Source organism: Haliotis rufescens, unplaced genomic scaffold (assembly GCF_023055435.1).
Source record: "Haliotis rufescens isolate VD_foot unplaced genomic scaffold, xgHalRufe1.0.p SCAF_13, whole genome shotgun sequence".
Taxonomy (NCBI): domain Eukaryota; kingdom Metazoa; phylum Mollusca; class Gastropoda; order Lepetellida; family Haliotidae; genus Haliotis; species Haliotis rufescens.
In genome coordinates this window covers 39,115,227-39,134,822 of record NW_025963813.1, presented here as the reverse complement: position 1 = coordinate 39,134,822, position 19,596 = coordinate 39,115,227, and the positions used below count along the sequence as shown (strand labels likewise).

At 39.1% G+C, this 19,596-nt stretch overlaps 1 protein-coding gene across 1 annotated transcript; it reads left to right on the top strand.

Moving 5' to 3' along the window:
* The first annotated feature begins 824 nt into the window (after window positions 1-824).
* Window positions 825-8,447, top strand: LOC124116526 (toll-like receptor 4). Its single transcript, XM_046477883.2, has 2 exons — window positions 825-887; window positions 5,384-8,447. Exon 2 carries the CDS (start codon window positions 5,389-5,391, stop codon window positions 8,008-8,010), a length of 2,622 nt encoding a protein of 873 aa, XP_046333839.2. The 5' UTR covers window positions 825-887; window positions 5,384-5,388; the 3' UTR covers window positions 8,011-8,447.
* The last annotated feature ends 11,149 nt before the right edge of the window (window positions 8,448-19,596 follow it).

The following is a 19,596-nucleotide window of genomic DNA, read 5'->3' as shown; positions in this document are numbered from 1 at the left end:
TACATTGGGATTTAATCACCCACACGAGCATTGTGTATTCATTTTGTACTTTGTGATTTGTTTGATGTTTTGTGCTCGCTGTGGTAAGATGTCTACTGGACTTCTTGAGGTGGAATATTTAGCAGCTGTGTTTTCACATTGTGGAGTTCAAGCTTTTTAGAACTGTTAAAGAAAGTATACATTGGGATTTAAACACCCACACGAGCATTGTGTATTCATTTTGTACGTTGTGATTTGTTTGATGTTCTGTGCTCGCTGTGGTAAGATGTCTTATGGACTTCTTGAGGTGGAATAGTTAGCAGCTGTGTTCTCACATTCTGGAGTTCAAGCTTTTTAGAACTGTTAAAGAAAGTATACATTGGGATTTAATCACCCACACGAGCATTGTGTATTCATTTTGTACGTTGTGATTTGTTTGATGTTCTGTGCTCGCTGTGGTAAGATGTCTTATGGACTTCTTGAGGTGGAATAGTTAGCAGCTGTGTTCTCACATTCTGGAGTTCAAGCTTTTTAGAACTGTTAAAGAAAGTATACATATTTGAAGATACATCCGAAGACCGAAACCAGGCATACATGGCAACCGCGAAAAGTTGTGTCTGTTTAAATCATCAGTAAACTACACTCTGCTCTGTAACATAACTGCAATATGCTCACACGAGAAGCCAAGGAAAAGCCCAGTTCTTCTCATCCTCAACTGCCCATAATGCAACGGCGTTTTGATGGGAATAACCCACAAGGAGTGTGTTCCGGCTACGGATATGCGGTGTCATGTGATCTGTCCTGGATGTGCATGATAATATGTATATAGTAGACGCCGCGACTCCCTCCATCACAACTACGCCTAACTGTGCCTGCTGTTTGACTGGGTGTTGAATCACAAGTTGCAGGTGAGAATTTGTTTATATTTCATATTATATTATTTATTCAATATCAGTAGACAGCCTCTTTGTTAAACGTTAGTGATGTTTGTTTGTTGTTTAACGCCGCACTCAGCAATATTGCAGCTATATGACGGCGGTCTGTAAATAATCGAGTCTGGTCAAGACAATCCAGTGATTAATATCATCAGCATCGATCCACGCAATTGGGATCGATGACATGCATCAACCAAGTCAGAGAGCCTGACCACCCCATCCCGTTAGTCGCCTCTTAAGAAAAGCATAGTTATATCACGCAAAGCGCAGACATGTTTGACACGTCAGTGAAAACCACAAGCACATATATGGCACTAATAGGCCAAGAATAATTATTGGAGAGAACTGAATTTCATTTGCTTAAAGAAACAGGACGGGCGCACAAGTCCTGACTACAATTCCTATTCCTTAATTCACAAGGGTGTTTTCTGTGTCGAAGTTCAACATTTCACTTATTGTTGTTTCAGGAAATTTCAGATGATATTTGCTTTCATTTTGTGATATATTGTCCTGAAACTTTTGACGGTAGAGATGTCGGTATATATATGGGTACTCCTGGTTTAAGTTAGCCCCCAGGAGCCCATGATTCTCGGAGTGTCGGAGTGAGTGAGTTTTATATTGTACGCCGCTTTTAGAATTATTCCAGCAATATCACGGTTGGGGCCACTAGAAATGGGCTTCACACATTGTACCAATGTCGGGAATCGAACCCGGGTCTTCGGCGTGACGAGCGAACGCTTTAACAACAAGGCTACCCCAAAGTCCCCTATGCTTCTCGGAACAGGCAACTCAATGAATCACGACACCAGTAGATTGCGTGTTCCGCGAAGGCGATGGTTCCGCGAGATATATTTAGTCCAGTCATTTACTGGATGACTTGCATACAGGTTAATAATTTGAGGAAACATAAAACTTTAACGCCAGAGAATAACCCGTCATGATTATCCGACAAATCACGAGAGGACACAGGTGCTCTCGAATGTTCTCGAAGGTTAGGTGTAGTATATTTGGGTTTAACGTCGCGTCCAAGATTATTGCACTTATATAGCGAGGTGCATGCACGTGTGTGTGTGTGTGTGTGTGTGTGTGTGTGTGTGTGTGTGTGTGTGTGTGTGTGTGTGTGTGTGTGTGTGTGTGTGTGTGTGTGTGTGTGTGTGTGTGTGTGTGTGTGTGTGTGCGTGTGTGTGTGTGTGTGTGGCTACTAGTACTAGTCCGGACTGATGCCAATTTGTAATGCTAGACCACTGAGATACCATGCCGTAGTTTAACATGAATACCCCACTCAGACACAGTACACTGACTCCGAGCCGACCAGTCCTTGTTTTAGCCCTTTAATGCCGAGCGCCAGACAGGGTAACAACAAGTGCCATATTTTAACGTCTTTTGGTATGACGCGGCCAGGGAACGAACCCCGGGCCATCCTCTCTCCGGGCGGACGTTCTACCTCTAGACCACGAAGGCGGTCAGTTCTCGAAGAAAAAGCATGGCATGCCTTACCTGTAGCAGCAGCCACTCACACAATTTACAGATAAAATAATGTGTTTTGTGCAGTATTCCTGCCATGCGTCGACGGCAAAGAACTTCCTTAAAGGAAGAAATTCAACAAGCTATCTAAAGTTACAAATATGTACAAAGAACGTAACGTAAAACACCTGCTTGTCATACAACCAACAGCAAAATGGAAACTGTGTGAGGAATGTCCGGTGTATCTATCTTTAGAGACAACGAGCCCTGGGAGGAAAGTTAGGAAGAAGGGAAATGTATCACGAGAAATAACAATAGTCTGACCCCACCATGGTTGCTCGTGATCTGAACCCCTTATTTTTATATCGTGTCGTTGTCCAGTAATAAGATATTTTTAATTTTCTACAACTAGTTTTAAATCAATCTGTGAAATATTGGTAGTTATTATACTGTCCTTCAGCGACAGTTTTAAAAAAAAGATTTATTAATGCCGACGTGAATTAAAATTAAACTCCCTCACTCATAACAATGGTCAGTTTATGTGTACCTCCTCAAAAAAGGTTGGCTGTTTGTTGTTTAACGCCGCACTCAGCGATATTCAAGCTATATGGCGGCGGTCTGTAAATAATCCATTGATTAATATCATGAGCATCGATCCACACAATTGAGATTGTTGACCTGCATCAACCAAGTCACCGAGCCTGACCACCCGATCCCGTTAGTCGCCTTTTACGACAAGCATTGTCGCCTCTTACGACAAGACACTGTGGTAACACTTGACTGATTGTAAGTTTTGCCATTAAGTGGTACACATTTGAAACATTTCTTCTTAAAGTACATACCCGTGCTCGTTGGTTTCACCGAAGTGGTAAACGTCTGAGACCTGCATCACTTCGGGCTTTCCTCCTACAATAAGCTGACACGCCGCGATATAACTGGAATACTGTTAAAAGCGACGTTAAACCCAACTCACTCACTCACTCACTCACTCTTAAAATACATACTTCTCTTTATATCTTTCTATGGCTCGCGTTTCTTTTGGCGGTAAGTATAATGTAACAATTAACTGTGTACTAATTACATGTTTGAATATTATCAGATTTGCGTTCTGAGATACAGTGATGTAAGCATCTTCTACAATTAACAATTCATGTATGTAACAAAATACAAAACCCTCTGCCGGAATTGTTTGTGTGAATCAGTCGATCAAGTAAAAATGCCTGCGTGACAGGACGAATGAACTATTTATACCCGAAAAAAAAAACTGCCTTATTTTAGGAACAGTGCTATAACAGGACATTTGACATTTCTAACAAGCAGATACGCTAGAGACAGTGACTAGACTACAGGTACGTAATCCGTATCAATCAAAGGTGTAAAAAACCCTGAAAATCATATCTGTCGGAGACCTACCAAATTATCAAGTTTTATCATTACTATATTTATTACAATGCAAATACTTTAGTGATACATTTTTCAGAGGATAGGGCATACACACAAGTATATTGCTTCCGTGTGTTAATGCAGGTTGTACTTGGCATCTTAGTTCTCAGTTTCATACCGGATGTATTTCTGAATTTGTATATGGGACCATGCGCACAGCATGACAATTACTTGCTATTCGTCAGTCTACAACACACATAACACGGTCAAACAACTTTGGGCACCGCTTTTGCAAGTTGTTTAGTACAATAATGTTTTATTAAAATCTATTTCAGTTTGTTTTCACCATTTTCCCTATTCCATGCATGTTTATGTTGCTACATCTTTTGGCTCATGTTCCCAAGGATTATAAAACACTTTAATGTTTCTCCGTCCTAATGTAACGTTATAACATTCCAGGTCATTACCATCATCTAATACACAAGAGATGATACCAAGACATATTTAATTCGGTTTTATGGTCTATGCGGTCTTACAATTGATTTTATTAGTCTTTAAATCTTATGTCTAGTACATATTTTCACAAACAGGGCTGTTAGCTGATATAAGGAAGGTAACATCCAGTTGAATTCCCAGTTGACGTACTTACTTTTTTAAATCAAATATGAGGACTGTATACGACATACATTAGTCTCTTAACGACGTTTCTACAATTAACATTTTGAATAAGCCGTCAATATGCCAGTTGTGACAGGGATGATGGTATGGTTGCTGTAGCAGACAGATTGACAGTCGGTGTTACGTGCGTCACTAGGTAATTAGTACGGCATTGACCTTCTTGATTGTTACTATACTTTGAGGATTTCTGTGGCCAGTGGCGGACGTAATTCAAACTCCTTCCACACTGACACCGCATCAAATATATTTGTGTACCGATTACATAACTCTTATGGACAGGGTGGGGTGGTAGTTCACCGGACGACACTGTGTATATTGGGCGGCTCCTTTGATATCTCCTCCAAACATACTTTTATAGAATGACCCCATTAGACGATGATACACATCTCGTTGAATATATCAAGGCACTAATTCATCTTTCATAAACATTTTTTGTGTCTTTGTGCTTAATATATCCACATATGAACGAAAATGTGTAAAACATGTATCCACATTTTTTCTTCCTTGGAAACAGCATGTTTATTTTTGTAAATACCTTTGACCGAGACTGGGTAAAGACTGTATAGTTTCTGGACTTTTGGGTTTCCAGAATTAAAATGGAACGTGTTATATATATATATTTATCCAGTTTTACTCGTATTATTATGTTTGTGCTTGATCAGATTCGAGTTACAACACAATATGGTGTTAGGGTAGCACAGTGGTTAAAGCGTTCACCCGTCATGCAGAAGCCTCAGGTTCGATTATCCCACATGGATGTAATCTGAGAAGCCCATTTCTGGCGTCTTCTCCGTGGTTTTGCCGCAATATGACAAAAACTTAGTGTATTATATAACATATGACAGAACCACATTTATAACGGAGCATCCTAGATAACAAACGAACACATTATGGGGTACATCTCATATTAGTATTGACAGCTTTAATTTGCTTTTTGATTTCAGCTAAGATGCTACTTTGCGTCCTGTGTCTGTTCCTTGGCTGCCTGACTCTGTCTGAAGGAGGACATCTCAACATCAGCTGCAAGCCTTGTGTGTGTAGTGTGGCATCAAATGGAAAAATTATCGCCAATTGTTCGGACAAAGATCTATCTTACATCCCCGAAAGGATTCCAAATTCAGTATCATACCTGTGTTTGTCTCATAACAGAATTAATCCTCTGTCAGGTCGTTGGTTTCAACGGTTCACCATATTGGAACATCTTGACCTATCCTTCAATCAACTAAAAAGTTTGCAAGTGGGCACTTTTATCGGAGCTACAAACCTGCTACAACTGAGTCTCCATGGAAACAATCTTCCGCTAAACGAGACAGCATATCCAGACGGGATATTCAGACAGCAGAAAAGATTGCATACTCTGAACATTGGACAGAACAGCAAGGTCGCAGATTCAGTGTACCCAGATAAAGCTCTGAGCGATCTTACTGCTCTTCGGACACTTGTCATTGATGGTGTACGTAATGCCACGTTTGGGAATGGATTTTCGAAACTGAAGAATCTTACTAAGCTTACGGTATCAGGGGAAAGGGGCTACTGTTCAATTCAAAAGCTGCTGAATACATCTTTCCTTCACATTCCGTCTGTCAGGTACCTGGACATCAGCAAATGTGGAATCTACTCTATTGAAACAAGTGCATTTTGGCCACTGAGGCATATTGATACTCTAGACATCTCCAACAATCAGTATCTAGGATTTGATAGCCTTGGTGAAGCTGGATATGGGCTTCGGTTTTCATCTCTAAGAGTATTAAAGATCAACAGGATTGTGACAACATTTGCCATAGGAGTTCACATAAAGCATCACAATATGAGGTATTTCACTGATCTTAATGTAAAGGAGATCTATATAGATTCAAACAGAGTGGAACTGATCGATCAGGAATGCATCAGACTTTTAAAAACTGTGGAACTGGTATCCATGAAACACAACAGAGTGACATTTGGATCCTATCTCCTGAGTCTGAATGAACTGACAAATTTACGTAAAATCTATGTTGAAAACCAGGACGCATCTAATATCCCTCTTGTTGATTCTGGTACAGTTCCAACTCCCTCCGAGAATCCTAGGCTGCCTTCATCTGAGGCTCAACCAGTGGTTCAATATTCACGAATATGCACGCGTGCCTGTGAGGCAGAATGTACCAATAGCTCTTTGTGCTGGAACTATCATAATAGTTATTATTACAATGCAGAATATGAAAAAAACATAATCATTGACTTAAGTATTAAAATACTGCTACCTCCAAATGTAACATATGCAAATGTTAGCAACAGTAAATTGAACTATCACATTGGTGAGCTTAACTTCAATAGAAACCAACTTAGAACAGTCGATTTATCCCACAATGTCTTTACAAGGTGGATAGGGCCATTACATGAATCTCACACAGTTGAATACCTGGATCTCTCTGACAATTACTGTACATATATAGCTCCCACATTTTTCATGTTTGCTAGTGGCCTAAAAATCTTAAATATAAGTAGAAATTACCTCTCAGTGGCTCTTCAAGCGGACAGAAATGGGCAGATATTGTTCAACCAATCAAACTTGGAAGTACTAAGAATCTCAAATAATCTTATTCGGGAACTGCCTTCATCAATATTCAAGAGACTTACCAGACTTCAGGTTCTTGATTTAAGTTGGAACATGATGACCTCTTGGACTGTTGAGATTAGCCACATGACGCACCTCCATACCTTAGACATATCGGAAAACAGATATGAAGACATACCAATACAACTAACAAATCAAATTGACCAAATAATGATTCATAGAAACGACAGTCTTCACCTAAGCATCAAGGGCAATATCTTGAAATGTGACTGTCCCACACTGGACTCATTAGAGTGGATTACCAGGCCATATATTTCCATAAAGGAACCTGGCAGTACACAATGCAGATTATCAAATGGGGAAATTATTACATTTTTAGATATAGGAGATGTTGTAGTGAAGCTCCGGCTACGATGTAAAATTGTAATTCCTCTGATATCCTCAGCAGTGGTTGGAATAATATTTTCCATGTTCATATTTGGAGCTGGTATGGTATACCGATATCGATGGAAGCTGCGCTATCTATACTACACCACTAGACGGAAGTACAGAGGCTACCAGAGACTGAGAGAAGGTGAAGACCATTTTACTTATGATGCCTTTGTTTCCTATGCTGATGGAGACAGAGGGTTCGTTATCGAAGACATGCGAACTGTACTGGAGAGACACTATGGCTTGAGGTTGTGCATCCATCACCGTGATTTCATGGTTGGGGAAGCCATTACTGCCAACATCATCAATGCTATTCAGTCAAGCAGGAAGACCATTGCTGTTTTGTCACCGGACTTTGCAAAGAGCGCCTGGTGTGACTATGAAGTCCACATGGCTAAGCTGGAGAGCATCCACACTGGAAGAGACGTCCTGTGTGTGTTGTGGTATACTGACATACCCGACACGAGAATCCTCAGTAGAGATATCCTTGACCAGATCAATTATGACACCTATATTAAGTATCCAACAGTTGAAAATGATAAAAGGGAGTTTTGGGAGAAGATCAAAGCTGCAATTAGCTTCTAAGACTGATTCATATGCCCCTAGAACCCTCAGCAGAAAGGGATTGCATTGTACTTATGTTAAGTGTGATCATTGATGCTGGCAGGATATTATCAGCAAACATGTAATCAGTTTCACAGCAATAGTGTTACAAATGTGCATCTTGCGTGAATTGCAAGTACAGAGCTACTCGCTGAACTTGAATATACTTCATTGATATTTGTTGTGATTGGTGATCAGATATGGGTAAGGCCGTGAGGATAAAAGTGTGCATCACACTAAAATAGGAAAGAGAAAACATTTATTAGTGGACACTAGCTGTGTATAGTTTGATATGAAATGAGAATGAGTCTGGAATTGTTTGTATTACCATCGCTGATTGAATTATCAGCAATGTTAGCTCCAAACGTTCTCACAAGGAGAGAAACGTTTGTACGAATAAAAAGTATGCAAAATGTAAACTGTCAATGCAAGAGAATAACCATCCTAGAATTTCTGCCGAAAAGGATTCCATTTGGTACAATAGCTTTGGAATGTATATGAATGGGTCACACAAAATCAGTGATGACACTAGGTGAAAAGGGGAAGCATGTTCTGCCCTACCGGAAGAACCCACCATTCATACAAATTGCATAAAATAGGAAGTATAAATTGCATGGCGCCGCATATCAGTACTCCTGTAATGCGACGTCAGCCAAACCACTTCCCACATGCATGCCATAACATCCCTGATATGCTGCCGCGACTACACACAGCTTGGCAAGGCTGGCTGGCTGGCTGGTTTGTTGTTTGCGTGCGGCGTTAGACAACGAATAAACAAACATGCATCAACCAGTTCAGCGAACCTGACCATCCGATCCTTATGCTTACGTCAAGCATAGTCGCCTTTCAGGGCAAGCATGCATGGGTTGCTGAAGACCTATTCTACCCCGGCTCTTTATTGGTTGCTTGGCAATGTGCTACTGCCGTACTGGTGAGTCAGGCTCACATCATGATTTTGTTCATGGATCATGGTAATCTTACCTGTTCCTGTAGAGAGAGGTTGCGTTAGCACATTGTAACCTCACAGGTGAGGTGAAATGGGGTTTAACGTCGCGTCCAAGATAATTGCACTTATATAGCGACGTGAATGTACGTTTGTGTGTTTGTGCGGCTGCTTGTACTAGTCCGGACTGATGCTGATCTATAGTGCCAGCTCACTGAGATACCAAGCCGCAGTTTAACATACCCCACTCAGACAGAGTTTACTGACACCGAGCCGACCAGTCCTTGTTTCAGCCCCTTAACGCCGAGCGCCATAAAAGTACCTTAAGATTACCTTAAATTAGGAAATATGTTAGATGTTCCAGTGGGAAAATGTATCCCACATCCGTTTGTTTTTTATGAATAAACATAATTTCGAAGGCATCTTTTCTTGATAATGTTTGTAAACAAACACATAAACGAATGAATACATTCATCGCAAGTAATAGCAGAAAGGTCCACGGTCACATCCGTCATCAGACAGTCACATTTTACATGCCAGTGTTAAGAATCACGTGTTTAACGAAAACTGTTGAACGAAGAAACTAGAAACTGTATGTGCCGAGAGATTAAAACTGCCCAAACTGTGCAGCAGACGGGACTGCACACTAAGGTTTAGATTGCTATCCTCGGGTGGCCCTTCGTGATACCCTCAAATAGACCTACATGTATGTTCATCATGAAGGCTACTTCTATTTTAAAAACGATGACTCAAACATCTTAAAAAATGCTCAGTTAAGTTGGAGGGGATGTTTCTTTCGATCCAATCTCAATGCGGTATTTCTTCATGTAGTTTGATTACTGATCCTGAATTCAAATCTGAACTTTACAGCTAAATCATACTGTACAAATCCGTTTGAAGACATAACATTCCAAGCGAAAAACATCATATTTGGCACTGAGTGTACTCTTTGAGGATTGATTTGTTTGAGAGACACAACAGAAATAAATGATCGAATCAAGTCAGCCAGAGAAGATCGAGCATGAACAGAACTCTTTGCAATCGGTCCTCAAACATTTGAATTCTGTTAATCACTCTATCTTTTGCATGAAAGTTAGGATATTAGTGACAATACACCATACATACAATAGCCTTATATGCAGTCGGCCTTATAGAATGTCCAGAGAAAATAATTGGATTCGACTGTTGTGTACATCAATGCAATCGGGATTTAATGACAAAATAACAAACGAAATGCCAAAGTCAATGTATTGAGTCTTTTCTGGCATCTTAAAGGCGTCGATGCAGCCATGGTCACAAAAAAGGAAGAGTGAGTGAGTGAGTGAGTTTGGTTTAACGCCGCTTTTAACATTATTCCAGTTATATCACGGCGTGACAGCTTAATGTGGGAGAAAAGCCCGAAGTGATGCAGGTCTCAGACGTTTACTACTTCGGTGAAACCCACGAGCACGGGTATGGTGCTGACAAACCTAGAAACATATCATAGGTTTCTGGCGTGTCCAAGGTACGCAACTCTGCACAGCGAATCGCGGCGCCTTAGACGACTGGGCCACGCGGGGCCCCCCAAAAAGGAAGAAGAATGATACTTTTCATTTTAAAGAGTTGTGGCCTCTCCTTCAGGAGCCATTCAGGCTGTACAAAGTAAGAACAAGACCGTAAAAAAACTAGCGAATATATCCTTTTGCTACAGGCGCAGTATAGAGCTTTATCACACACTGACCTTCCAATGCTGAACTTCGTATCTTACTTAAACTGTATCACAGAGAGTGAGTGATTATCCCCCTTACCCGAATAGCTCTATTGCGCACTACCTTTGCAATGTATCGTATGCCTATTCAGGCAGCCAGCGAGAAGGGTTTCAGGGAGGAATTGCAACTTATTTTTCAATTCGATTAAATACCCGGCTTCTAAAGAATTACTTTGTTCAATAAACAACACATGTTGGTTGGTTGGTTGGTTGGTTTTTTAACGCCGCACTCAACAATATTCCAGCTATATGACGGCGGTCTGTAAATAATCGAGTCTGGACCAGACAATACAGTGATTAATTTCATGAGCATCGATCCACGCAATTGGGATCGATGACATGCATCAACCAAGTCAGCGAGCCTGACCACCCGATCCCGTTAGCCGCCTTTTACGACAAGCATAGTCACCTTTTACGGCAAGCACGGGTTGCTGAAGACCTATTCTACCCCGGAATCGAGTAATAGGAATGAGTGTGTGAGATCATAAGTTTAAGTCGCGTCAACAACATATGTACAACAACGGGTTTGACATGAGAAATTTATAATTAGTTGTCATAATAATCACATGTATGGTGCTTGCTGTGCAGAGTTGAGCACAGTATTGTTCAAGTAGTTCACTCTATGTAATGCATGATTCATACCGTTTCTTGCGGCGGTTTTCGGTTCTGCATGGTTTATTGCTTTGACAGTTATTTCGACAAAGATTTGACAACCATGTATGCGCTTTGCTGCTGGATGCATAGGAAATCAACAGGATGGACTGTAGTTTGCAATTATTTTCCCAACCAGTAATACGGTTGCATGATATATTCACGACATTTGGGTTGAACTTAGTAACATTCTTCTAAACATACTTCGAATCTAAACCAGAGCAGTAATCACAACACAACCTAAAGTAAATAAACGGAACCGCACACACGGGTAATGGGTGAGTTGGGTTTAACGCCACTTTGAATAGTATTTCACTTATATCATGCCGTGTCAGCTTGACGTGGGAGGAAAGCCCGAAATGATGCAGGTCTTTGACGTTCACCACTTTGGTGAAACCAACGAGCAAAGGTATTAATGCTGACAATATAATCGGGGCGAGCCGGAATTCGAACACACTGTCATAGGTTTCTGGCGTGCCAAGGTACACAACTCTGCGTAGCGAATACAGCGCCCGAGGCAATTGGGCCAACCGTGCCTCCGTACACAAACTTCAAAATATATGCACAATAAGTGCAAAACCCACAGGTAAATTAAAAATACAAAGGAGGTTCATTATAACAATTTATTTTAAAACAAGTATATCATAATGGTATGAATTGAGCAAACCTATGGTAATGTTGAACATACAAGGTATTTGTTTATAATTGTAAATATGACACTGCAAACACGAAAACGTCGTTTTTTTCCGTATATGGTCATTGGACGGAAAAACGACTAAAAATTCATTAAAATTGATTAATTGGTCAGCGTCTAGAAAGTGTCCAGAAAAGGGTCGAGTTTTTCAAGCGTAAAATGGACGGAAAAACGATGCTTTTTGCTCCGCCTTGTACAACTGTTAACGGCCAATCAGATGGCGCTGGTCCCCCCGACGCACGTGATGTCCAAGGCTTCCTTTCGGACGCTTTAGGTTTCGTATTTCTGGCATGCCGTGCTCTAGTATCTGTCGCGCGCAGTGCAGCGAGATTTGCTGATAAGCTAGTTTTAGGATATGTTACATGTTAATGGAATTCAGACACGCGCCAAGAAGTCAAACCAAACAATGTTACTAAGTTTATTGTGGTAACGGCTATGTACAGTTACCCCTATCGGATAATGGGTTGTGTTTCATTTGGTTATAACAATAACTAATTTTTTAATGTGAAGTTTACAAGATATACGACTTGGACGCGAGGTCGGTCACATGACGTTCTTCACGTGACTGTATTCTTGAAAAGGCGTAAACACTGACTACTTCCACATTCCTGGGGAAAACCCTTGGAATTCCCTGGTACTAATTCATACAGAAGCGTGGTTGCAAGCCCATTTAAGGATACCCTCGCTACAACCCATCCCAAAGAGAAAAAACACGAAAACAAATCCAAACTGTCGCAGTGACAATTTACAGAAATCTATGAATTTACCTTAGTATCTATTTGACACATCTTCACAATCACCTTTCAATGATCGGCCAATTGATCAGTGATCCCAAAGGTTTGAAATAGCCACAGGTTAATTAACAACTTCGGAAATATCTCCCGTCACGTTTATCGTGTCGGCCATTTTGACGAATTGTACTTGATGTAAATGTATTACGACGCTCTGTCATTGTAATTGACTTACTGAGGTAATTCTGTAAAAGATCTTCTCATCTAATGAGGATATTGTTTGGAATATATTTCTTGTAAACATACTAAAACATATGTTCCTCGGTTTGGGGGGAACTATTTTATTCCGGGGTGGCCCATTAAATCTAGTAGTAAGTCAAGGCACCATGCGTGATCTGTTATTTTATGTGTTTAAATTACGATTTGGGGCGTTAATAAAATACACTGACGCAAGTATATTCTATTCAAATCAATTGGATAATTGAATATGCTTTCTTTTACATATTACATAACATCACTGCACAAAATATGAACAGTTGCAGTAACACAATACGGTCATCGCATTAAACATCATTTTCAACTGTACAGTATTTCAGTATTTCAGTTATATCATGGTGTATCAGACTGATGTGGGATAAAAATCCGAAGTGGTTCAGGTCATCCAATGGGTGTTCGGGAAAAGTCGAGCGTATCCTGCCACACAAGTGGCACCCGTCACAAACACATGCAAGGACAAGTCAATTGTTCACCTGAACAAAGCACGGAAACACACAATAATGCCCGTCCTCAGTTTTACCGAGCATGTAAATTATTTTGTCCGTCAAAAACATGGACGAGTATAAACAATATGTTCATTCACGTAATACATGTCATACATTTGACAAAATGTATTGACTCGGAGCATTATTGTTAATCACAGCGTATGCAGTTGAACTCATCACCCATCCCATTATTGATAACCCTTCTTGAAGATCTATGAAATCAGAAGCTGCAACACTCTATCTTTTAACTGGCATGTCAAACTTCTATTTCATTACTCAGTTTTATTTGCACGGATTACTATGGAAGGGACATTGTCTCTTGTCGCATTGTCGCATTGACGCCTTTACAAAAACAAGCAAAACGTGTCAAAATTAACAAAAGCGCGACAATTGGCCATTTGTCGCATTGTCGCGTGTTCGCATTGTCGTTCTTTGATAATTCTTTTCTTTATTTTACAAAAGGGCGACGATGCCGTAACGCGACATTTTCAAGGTCAAAATATGTCTCGTTGTCGCATTGTCGCCCCATCACAAATGTGTATAAAAGGCGTAAAGTTCAGTTATTGTTACAGTTAGGAAGTTCAACCTGATAAATGTACGTCTTGCCCCTTGCCGCGGCAGTAAGAGGAAGACTGATGTCAGTGTATAAAACAAAGTGGTGGGACAAGCTACAGTCAATACAAGGGGCGAGGGGAAGAAATAAACTGAGAACCTACAGGCGTTTCAAACACCATTACGATACGGAAGATTATGTTAAGAAACCACTGAGTCGCTGCCACAGAAGTGCGCTCGCCGATCTATTTTATATTCATGATGTATATATTGTATGTATATTCATTTTAGTATATAAGTTGGTTTTATGATCTTATCCTCTCTCATAAGTCGTTTTACGACTGGCCGTAAGTTTTAACGAGTTTTGATTTATATGCAAACTGTACAATGTACCTTATGGGTGAGACGCAAATAAATTATTGTCTGTCTGTCTGTCTGTCTTGAAATGAAAACACAAGTCCGTCCGCGAGTCCATAACGTTTTATTGTGAGCTCTTCTCTAAAAGTGCTTAGTGTTCAACTCCCAGTTCCAAACACGTAGTACCTCCTCAATAATCCACATACCTCCAGTGCAGTGGTCTTCCGGAAGATCTTACTCTTGACCGTATTAGACAACTGACGAGTGCACGCCTGACCTGTGACCTCGTTTCAACCCTAGTGATGTGTTTGCCGAAGGGAGAGGTGTAGGAAATGTGTGCTCCAGCCCAGCGCAGAGCTCGCGACACACTGTATACTGAATGTTGTATACAGTATATTGCAGTTGATATACTGTATACTGCATGTGATACTTATTTGCGGAAATGTTACACCTTTCAAGATTCAAGATTCAATTTGCATATATTTCATATACAACAGACCGCCGTCATATATCACTGGAATACTGCTGAGAGCGGCGTTAAAACAAATTGTTTTTATAATGGAGCGCTGCAGTCATTTAAAATAGAACCGTATACATATGTACATGTAGTACCAACTCACTCTATTTGTTTCGAATATTCAGCAGAAAATATATTATTAACCAGGTCTTTGGGAAAAGATATCAGATTGTTATAAGCAGCCACATAGGGATGATAAAGGACCCCTCGCTGATTAGGTTCTTGTTTACTTAAGAGCAGAGTTGGCCATGTTAGATGATATAACCAAAATCCGGGAGCTCCGGCGGGGGGCAAGCTGGTCTTGTTAGTGTATGGTATGAGCTGTGACGTTGACCCAAGAGAATAATGTTAAACATGAGACCAACTCAAGTCTATAATGATTGGGAAAGTCTAGATTTCCACAGCTCTAGCCTGAAATTAAGAATTGTTCTATGCTCCATTTTAATTGTATTATTTTCATTTTGTAGACATGGATGGACCAACCAGGAAAGAAATTGATGGAATATTAATATCACATGTTACCACTGATCCAGTTAAATTCATCACACAATAATTAATTAGTATTTTACATTACGGCATTTGATTATTAGGGCATGATCATGTACATGTTCACTGTAGTAATGTACACACCAGTCAACTTGATTATAATTTTTATCAAAGTGTAGCGCGGCATCAACGATTACTTTATGATATCCTCACTTGTCATCGATGTATTGACATCGAATAATGGACGGCAATTCGAAATTCTTATGGATAGCTTCAATAGGGACAGCGCCGGTGTCAGTACAATTTTCCTAGTTAAAATAAGTATCTACAAAATATAATCTGAAGCAGACAAGAACAATATTTTTTTTATTAATACTTACTTTCATGGATAGAATTAAGGCAATCTAGGCTTGCCAAATCGTTCTAGACTTGAGCTGGATTCCTTTTAAATTTATTCTGTATGGTCTGGGAGACGAACGGGCGTCAGTATCGCATGGAGAACTGGGACAGCCTTAATCAGTGTAATCGGATATGTTGTGGAGTTTCGGTTTTGGGCTGTTTGCTGAATATATAGAATTGCGAGTTATGTATACTCTGTATTCTTTCGTCATGGTAGCATATATATTTTCTATGTGGCTTTTTTAATTATCCACAAATAATGAGAACTACAATGTAAACCTCTCTCTGGAGATATGCAATAATACTACTGAAGGGCATATCTGAAAAATATTTCTTTCTTAAATACCACCCGTTACAGGCATTCTGATCATTATATCATACTTTGTACAGTTTAAAAGTCAAATAATGGCAAATTGTGTATCTTTCTACATTTTGAATTAATTATATTTTCTGAAATAAAACCTTAGCATCAGATAGTGATATACACGAATATGATCTATACTATTATAAATGAATTATCAATTTTGTATTATGAAATAGATAAACAGAAATATGATAGTAAAAAATTATTTTAATCTATTCTTGTGGATAGGTAACGAGAGATCTAGGCAACGCACTAACGTAGCCATTTATGAAAAATGAAATATTAAAAGTTTAGGGGTTTGAACATGCACATTGAATGACAGGGAAGAAAGCAACGCAGTAATTAAATTATGAATCAAATTATGTTATAAATATAACAGAATATTTAGAAAATATAAGTTTAATTTCTCATTGTTGGAAGGTGTTTAATAATTATATAGATTTTGTTTGATTGTTTGTTGTTTAACGCCGCACTCAGCAATATTCCAGCTATATGACGGTGGTTCGTAAATAATCCAGTCTGGACCAAACAATTTAGTCATTATCATCAAGAGCACCGATCTACGCATTTGGGATACGATGACATGCATCAACCAAGTCAGCGACCCAAGTCGCCTTCGTACAAGCATGGGTTGTTGAATGCCTATTCTAACCCGGATCTTCACGGGTATTTTTTTAAATAATAAGGCAGAATGAAATTTTGTATATGTCCATAATAAGTGTGTATAAGTAGATGGATAATATGTCCATACACGCCAAGTAAATGGTATATGCATTAATTTAAATGCAAATGATTCAATGATGAGTTCTTTCACAAGTCCATATTTCAAGGCATGTATTTGATATTCATAATAACTCCACAAAAGCTACACAATGGCAACAAAACGGTACCAGTATCACAGATACCAATAATACATGATATACATAAAATTACTTTAAAGTTAAAACATGTATCTAAATAGAAAATTAGAAGGATACACTTCCGACATTTTTCGTATTTTGTTTTCGTTTGGAGAGAGAAGTCGTGATTGGTAGCTGATGGGTGCAAACAGGTGTTCCCTTCCGCCCAGGCCTTGCGGCAATGCTATGGCCCAAAATGAAACAAGCCTTGTTTAACAGGTTCAGACTCAAATTTCTATCCCACTTGGGCTCCTTTTAAATTTAAATATAATTTCTCGTGTCGATATGTGTCATGTCAGCGTCGATCCTATAATATCCTTTTATGCAAAATACATATATACTGATGAATTAAGGTAGTAATACTACGCAAATATATGTCCAGATGCATACATCAGTATCATCTCGTGATCTTAATTCGTGCTTTGAGCCCTTTTTCTACCGGAGATTCTGGGGTGTTAAATCACACCAGAAAGCCAGGTCCAAATTCAAGTCATAATTTCATGGTCCGACTTGTATGTTGGAAACCAATATCGCAATATGGCTAAATATTGCTGAACGTGGTATTAACCCGATTACTCACATAATTATTTCATTTTCTACAGTCATCTACGAACACTATTTTTAAGGAGGTATATATCTGTATCATCCAAATGTCCATACATATATGTCCACATTTACATGTAAAAAGCAAGGCGTCCTGCACTCTTCCTTAAAAGATAAATGTTAAGCATTTCCTCTGTGTGGATTTATATAATGTAATATCGTTTTAATGTAATGCTGATGCAGTAAACGTACCACAGACCTGATGCTAGAATAACATCTAATTTCTGAAATGAACATATTTTACAGAAAAAAAACAGTTGTTTAAACAATACTTATAAAATATAAGAACAAGGAGCCAAGAGCCAAATATTGGGCTGTGTTGGACATATTTGTTTCGGCGTCTTATGACAGACAAACCTGATGCCTTTAAGTATAAAGATAAGTAAGTATAGATGTTGTACATATTCAAATATGTTTGTGATTAACCCATCCTTGAAAAATATTGAAAGATGAGTGGTAACTATTTATGCCATTATTTCAAATTAGAATGAGAGCACATCAGGAAAGCATGGTACTTTAATATACGTATCTTGTCAACCCAATATTCTTTTTTAAGTAAGAGCAGCATGTATATCGAGAGTATAGGTTTGGTGCGTGACTTATCACACAGTACTTTCAGAAAGTGTGCATATTCTGTTTATCGGCAATAAATAACATAAGACGATTCATACGGGTAAATACGATTTACTTCAGAACTAGTATAGATTATTTAAGGTTAGGGGGAAATGTATGTAATTAACAGAACTTTGGCCGGGTTTGAAGGATTTGGGTCCTGGCTTGGGCTTTGTGTTGGTCGTTTAGACGGCATTTCCAGGTTTGACGTATCAATGAAAAAAATGATGTCAGATGCAATTCTCTGCCTTTTCGGGTGAACAATTGGCTTGCCTTTGGATGTGTTTGTGGCGGGTGCCACTAGTGGATCGGAATGAGCTCGCGTTTTTGCGAGCATCCAATGTCATCATTTATTATGATGAATCATGACACATGCTCCTGATGTTGTCGCAATGGTGCAGTTGGCGCTACGTTTGGCAAGGGTTTCTCATGATAATGGAAATGCTTATGTCGCTTTTGTTGACCGATAAACATGAAAAGATATAATGTTAGTGTATATGGTCATGTAATTAAGAAACAAACGACGAGTGGGAGTTGTTTATTGTACGATAAACAACGACCGAGACTCGTTTATTTCTATATGAGATATCAACATTACGTACAGCCTCTTTAAGGGTGTTAAATTAGGAAAAAATACACGCTTTACAATATTTACCCGTACTTAAATAATGATGATTCCTTGAATAGAATCCGACAGCGGCCATGCTAGATAAATCCATTTTAGGATTTGAGTTTGGTCCCGCATATTCTCACAATTTTCTCGTCAATCATCTGTACCTTTTCTCCCAATACCGATTGTCATATCACTCTCACTTTCGGATTCTCCAGCAACATTTATTGGGAACAACTTACTAGACACATACCTCTCAAAAATATGGTCAAATTTACAAATTTTACTTTTCAAGTTGCGAGTGCATGTTCGAATCTCAATAAATGACGTCATGATAGAACAATGTTTTATCGTGAAATAAATATCGCTTCCTTCTTTGTCCTTTGTGATTTATCGCGTAGCTATCTTATATCATCAAATGCCAATTTCTAATTGCTTTATCATGACGTATCCGTGTCATGTAGCAATAACATACACAAATATCGTTGACTTCGACGTTGAATAGTGTCATGAAATATGATTATCCTCTTGTGTGCAATAAATCTAACATATTCTTACTTTAAGAATAGCGTCTATACATTATTATATATCCCTTTTCAGGTCTCTGTAACATTTGCAAAATGATACAAATATAAAAATACA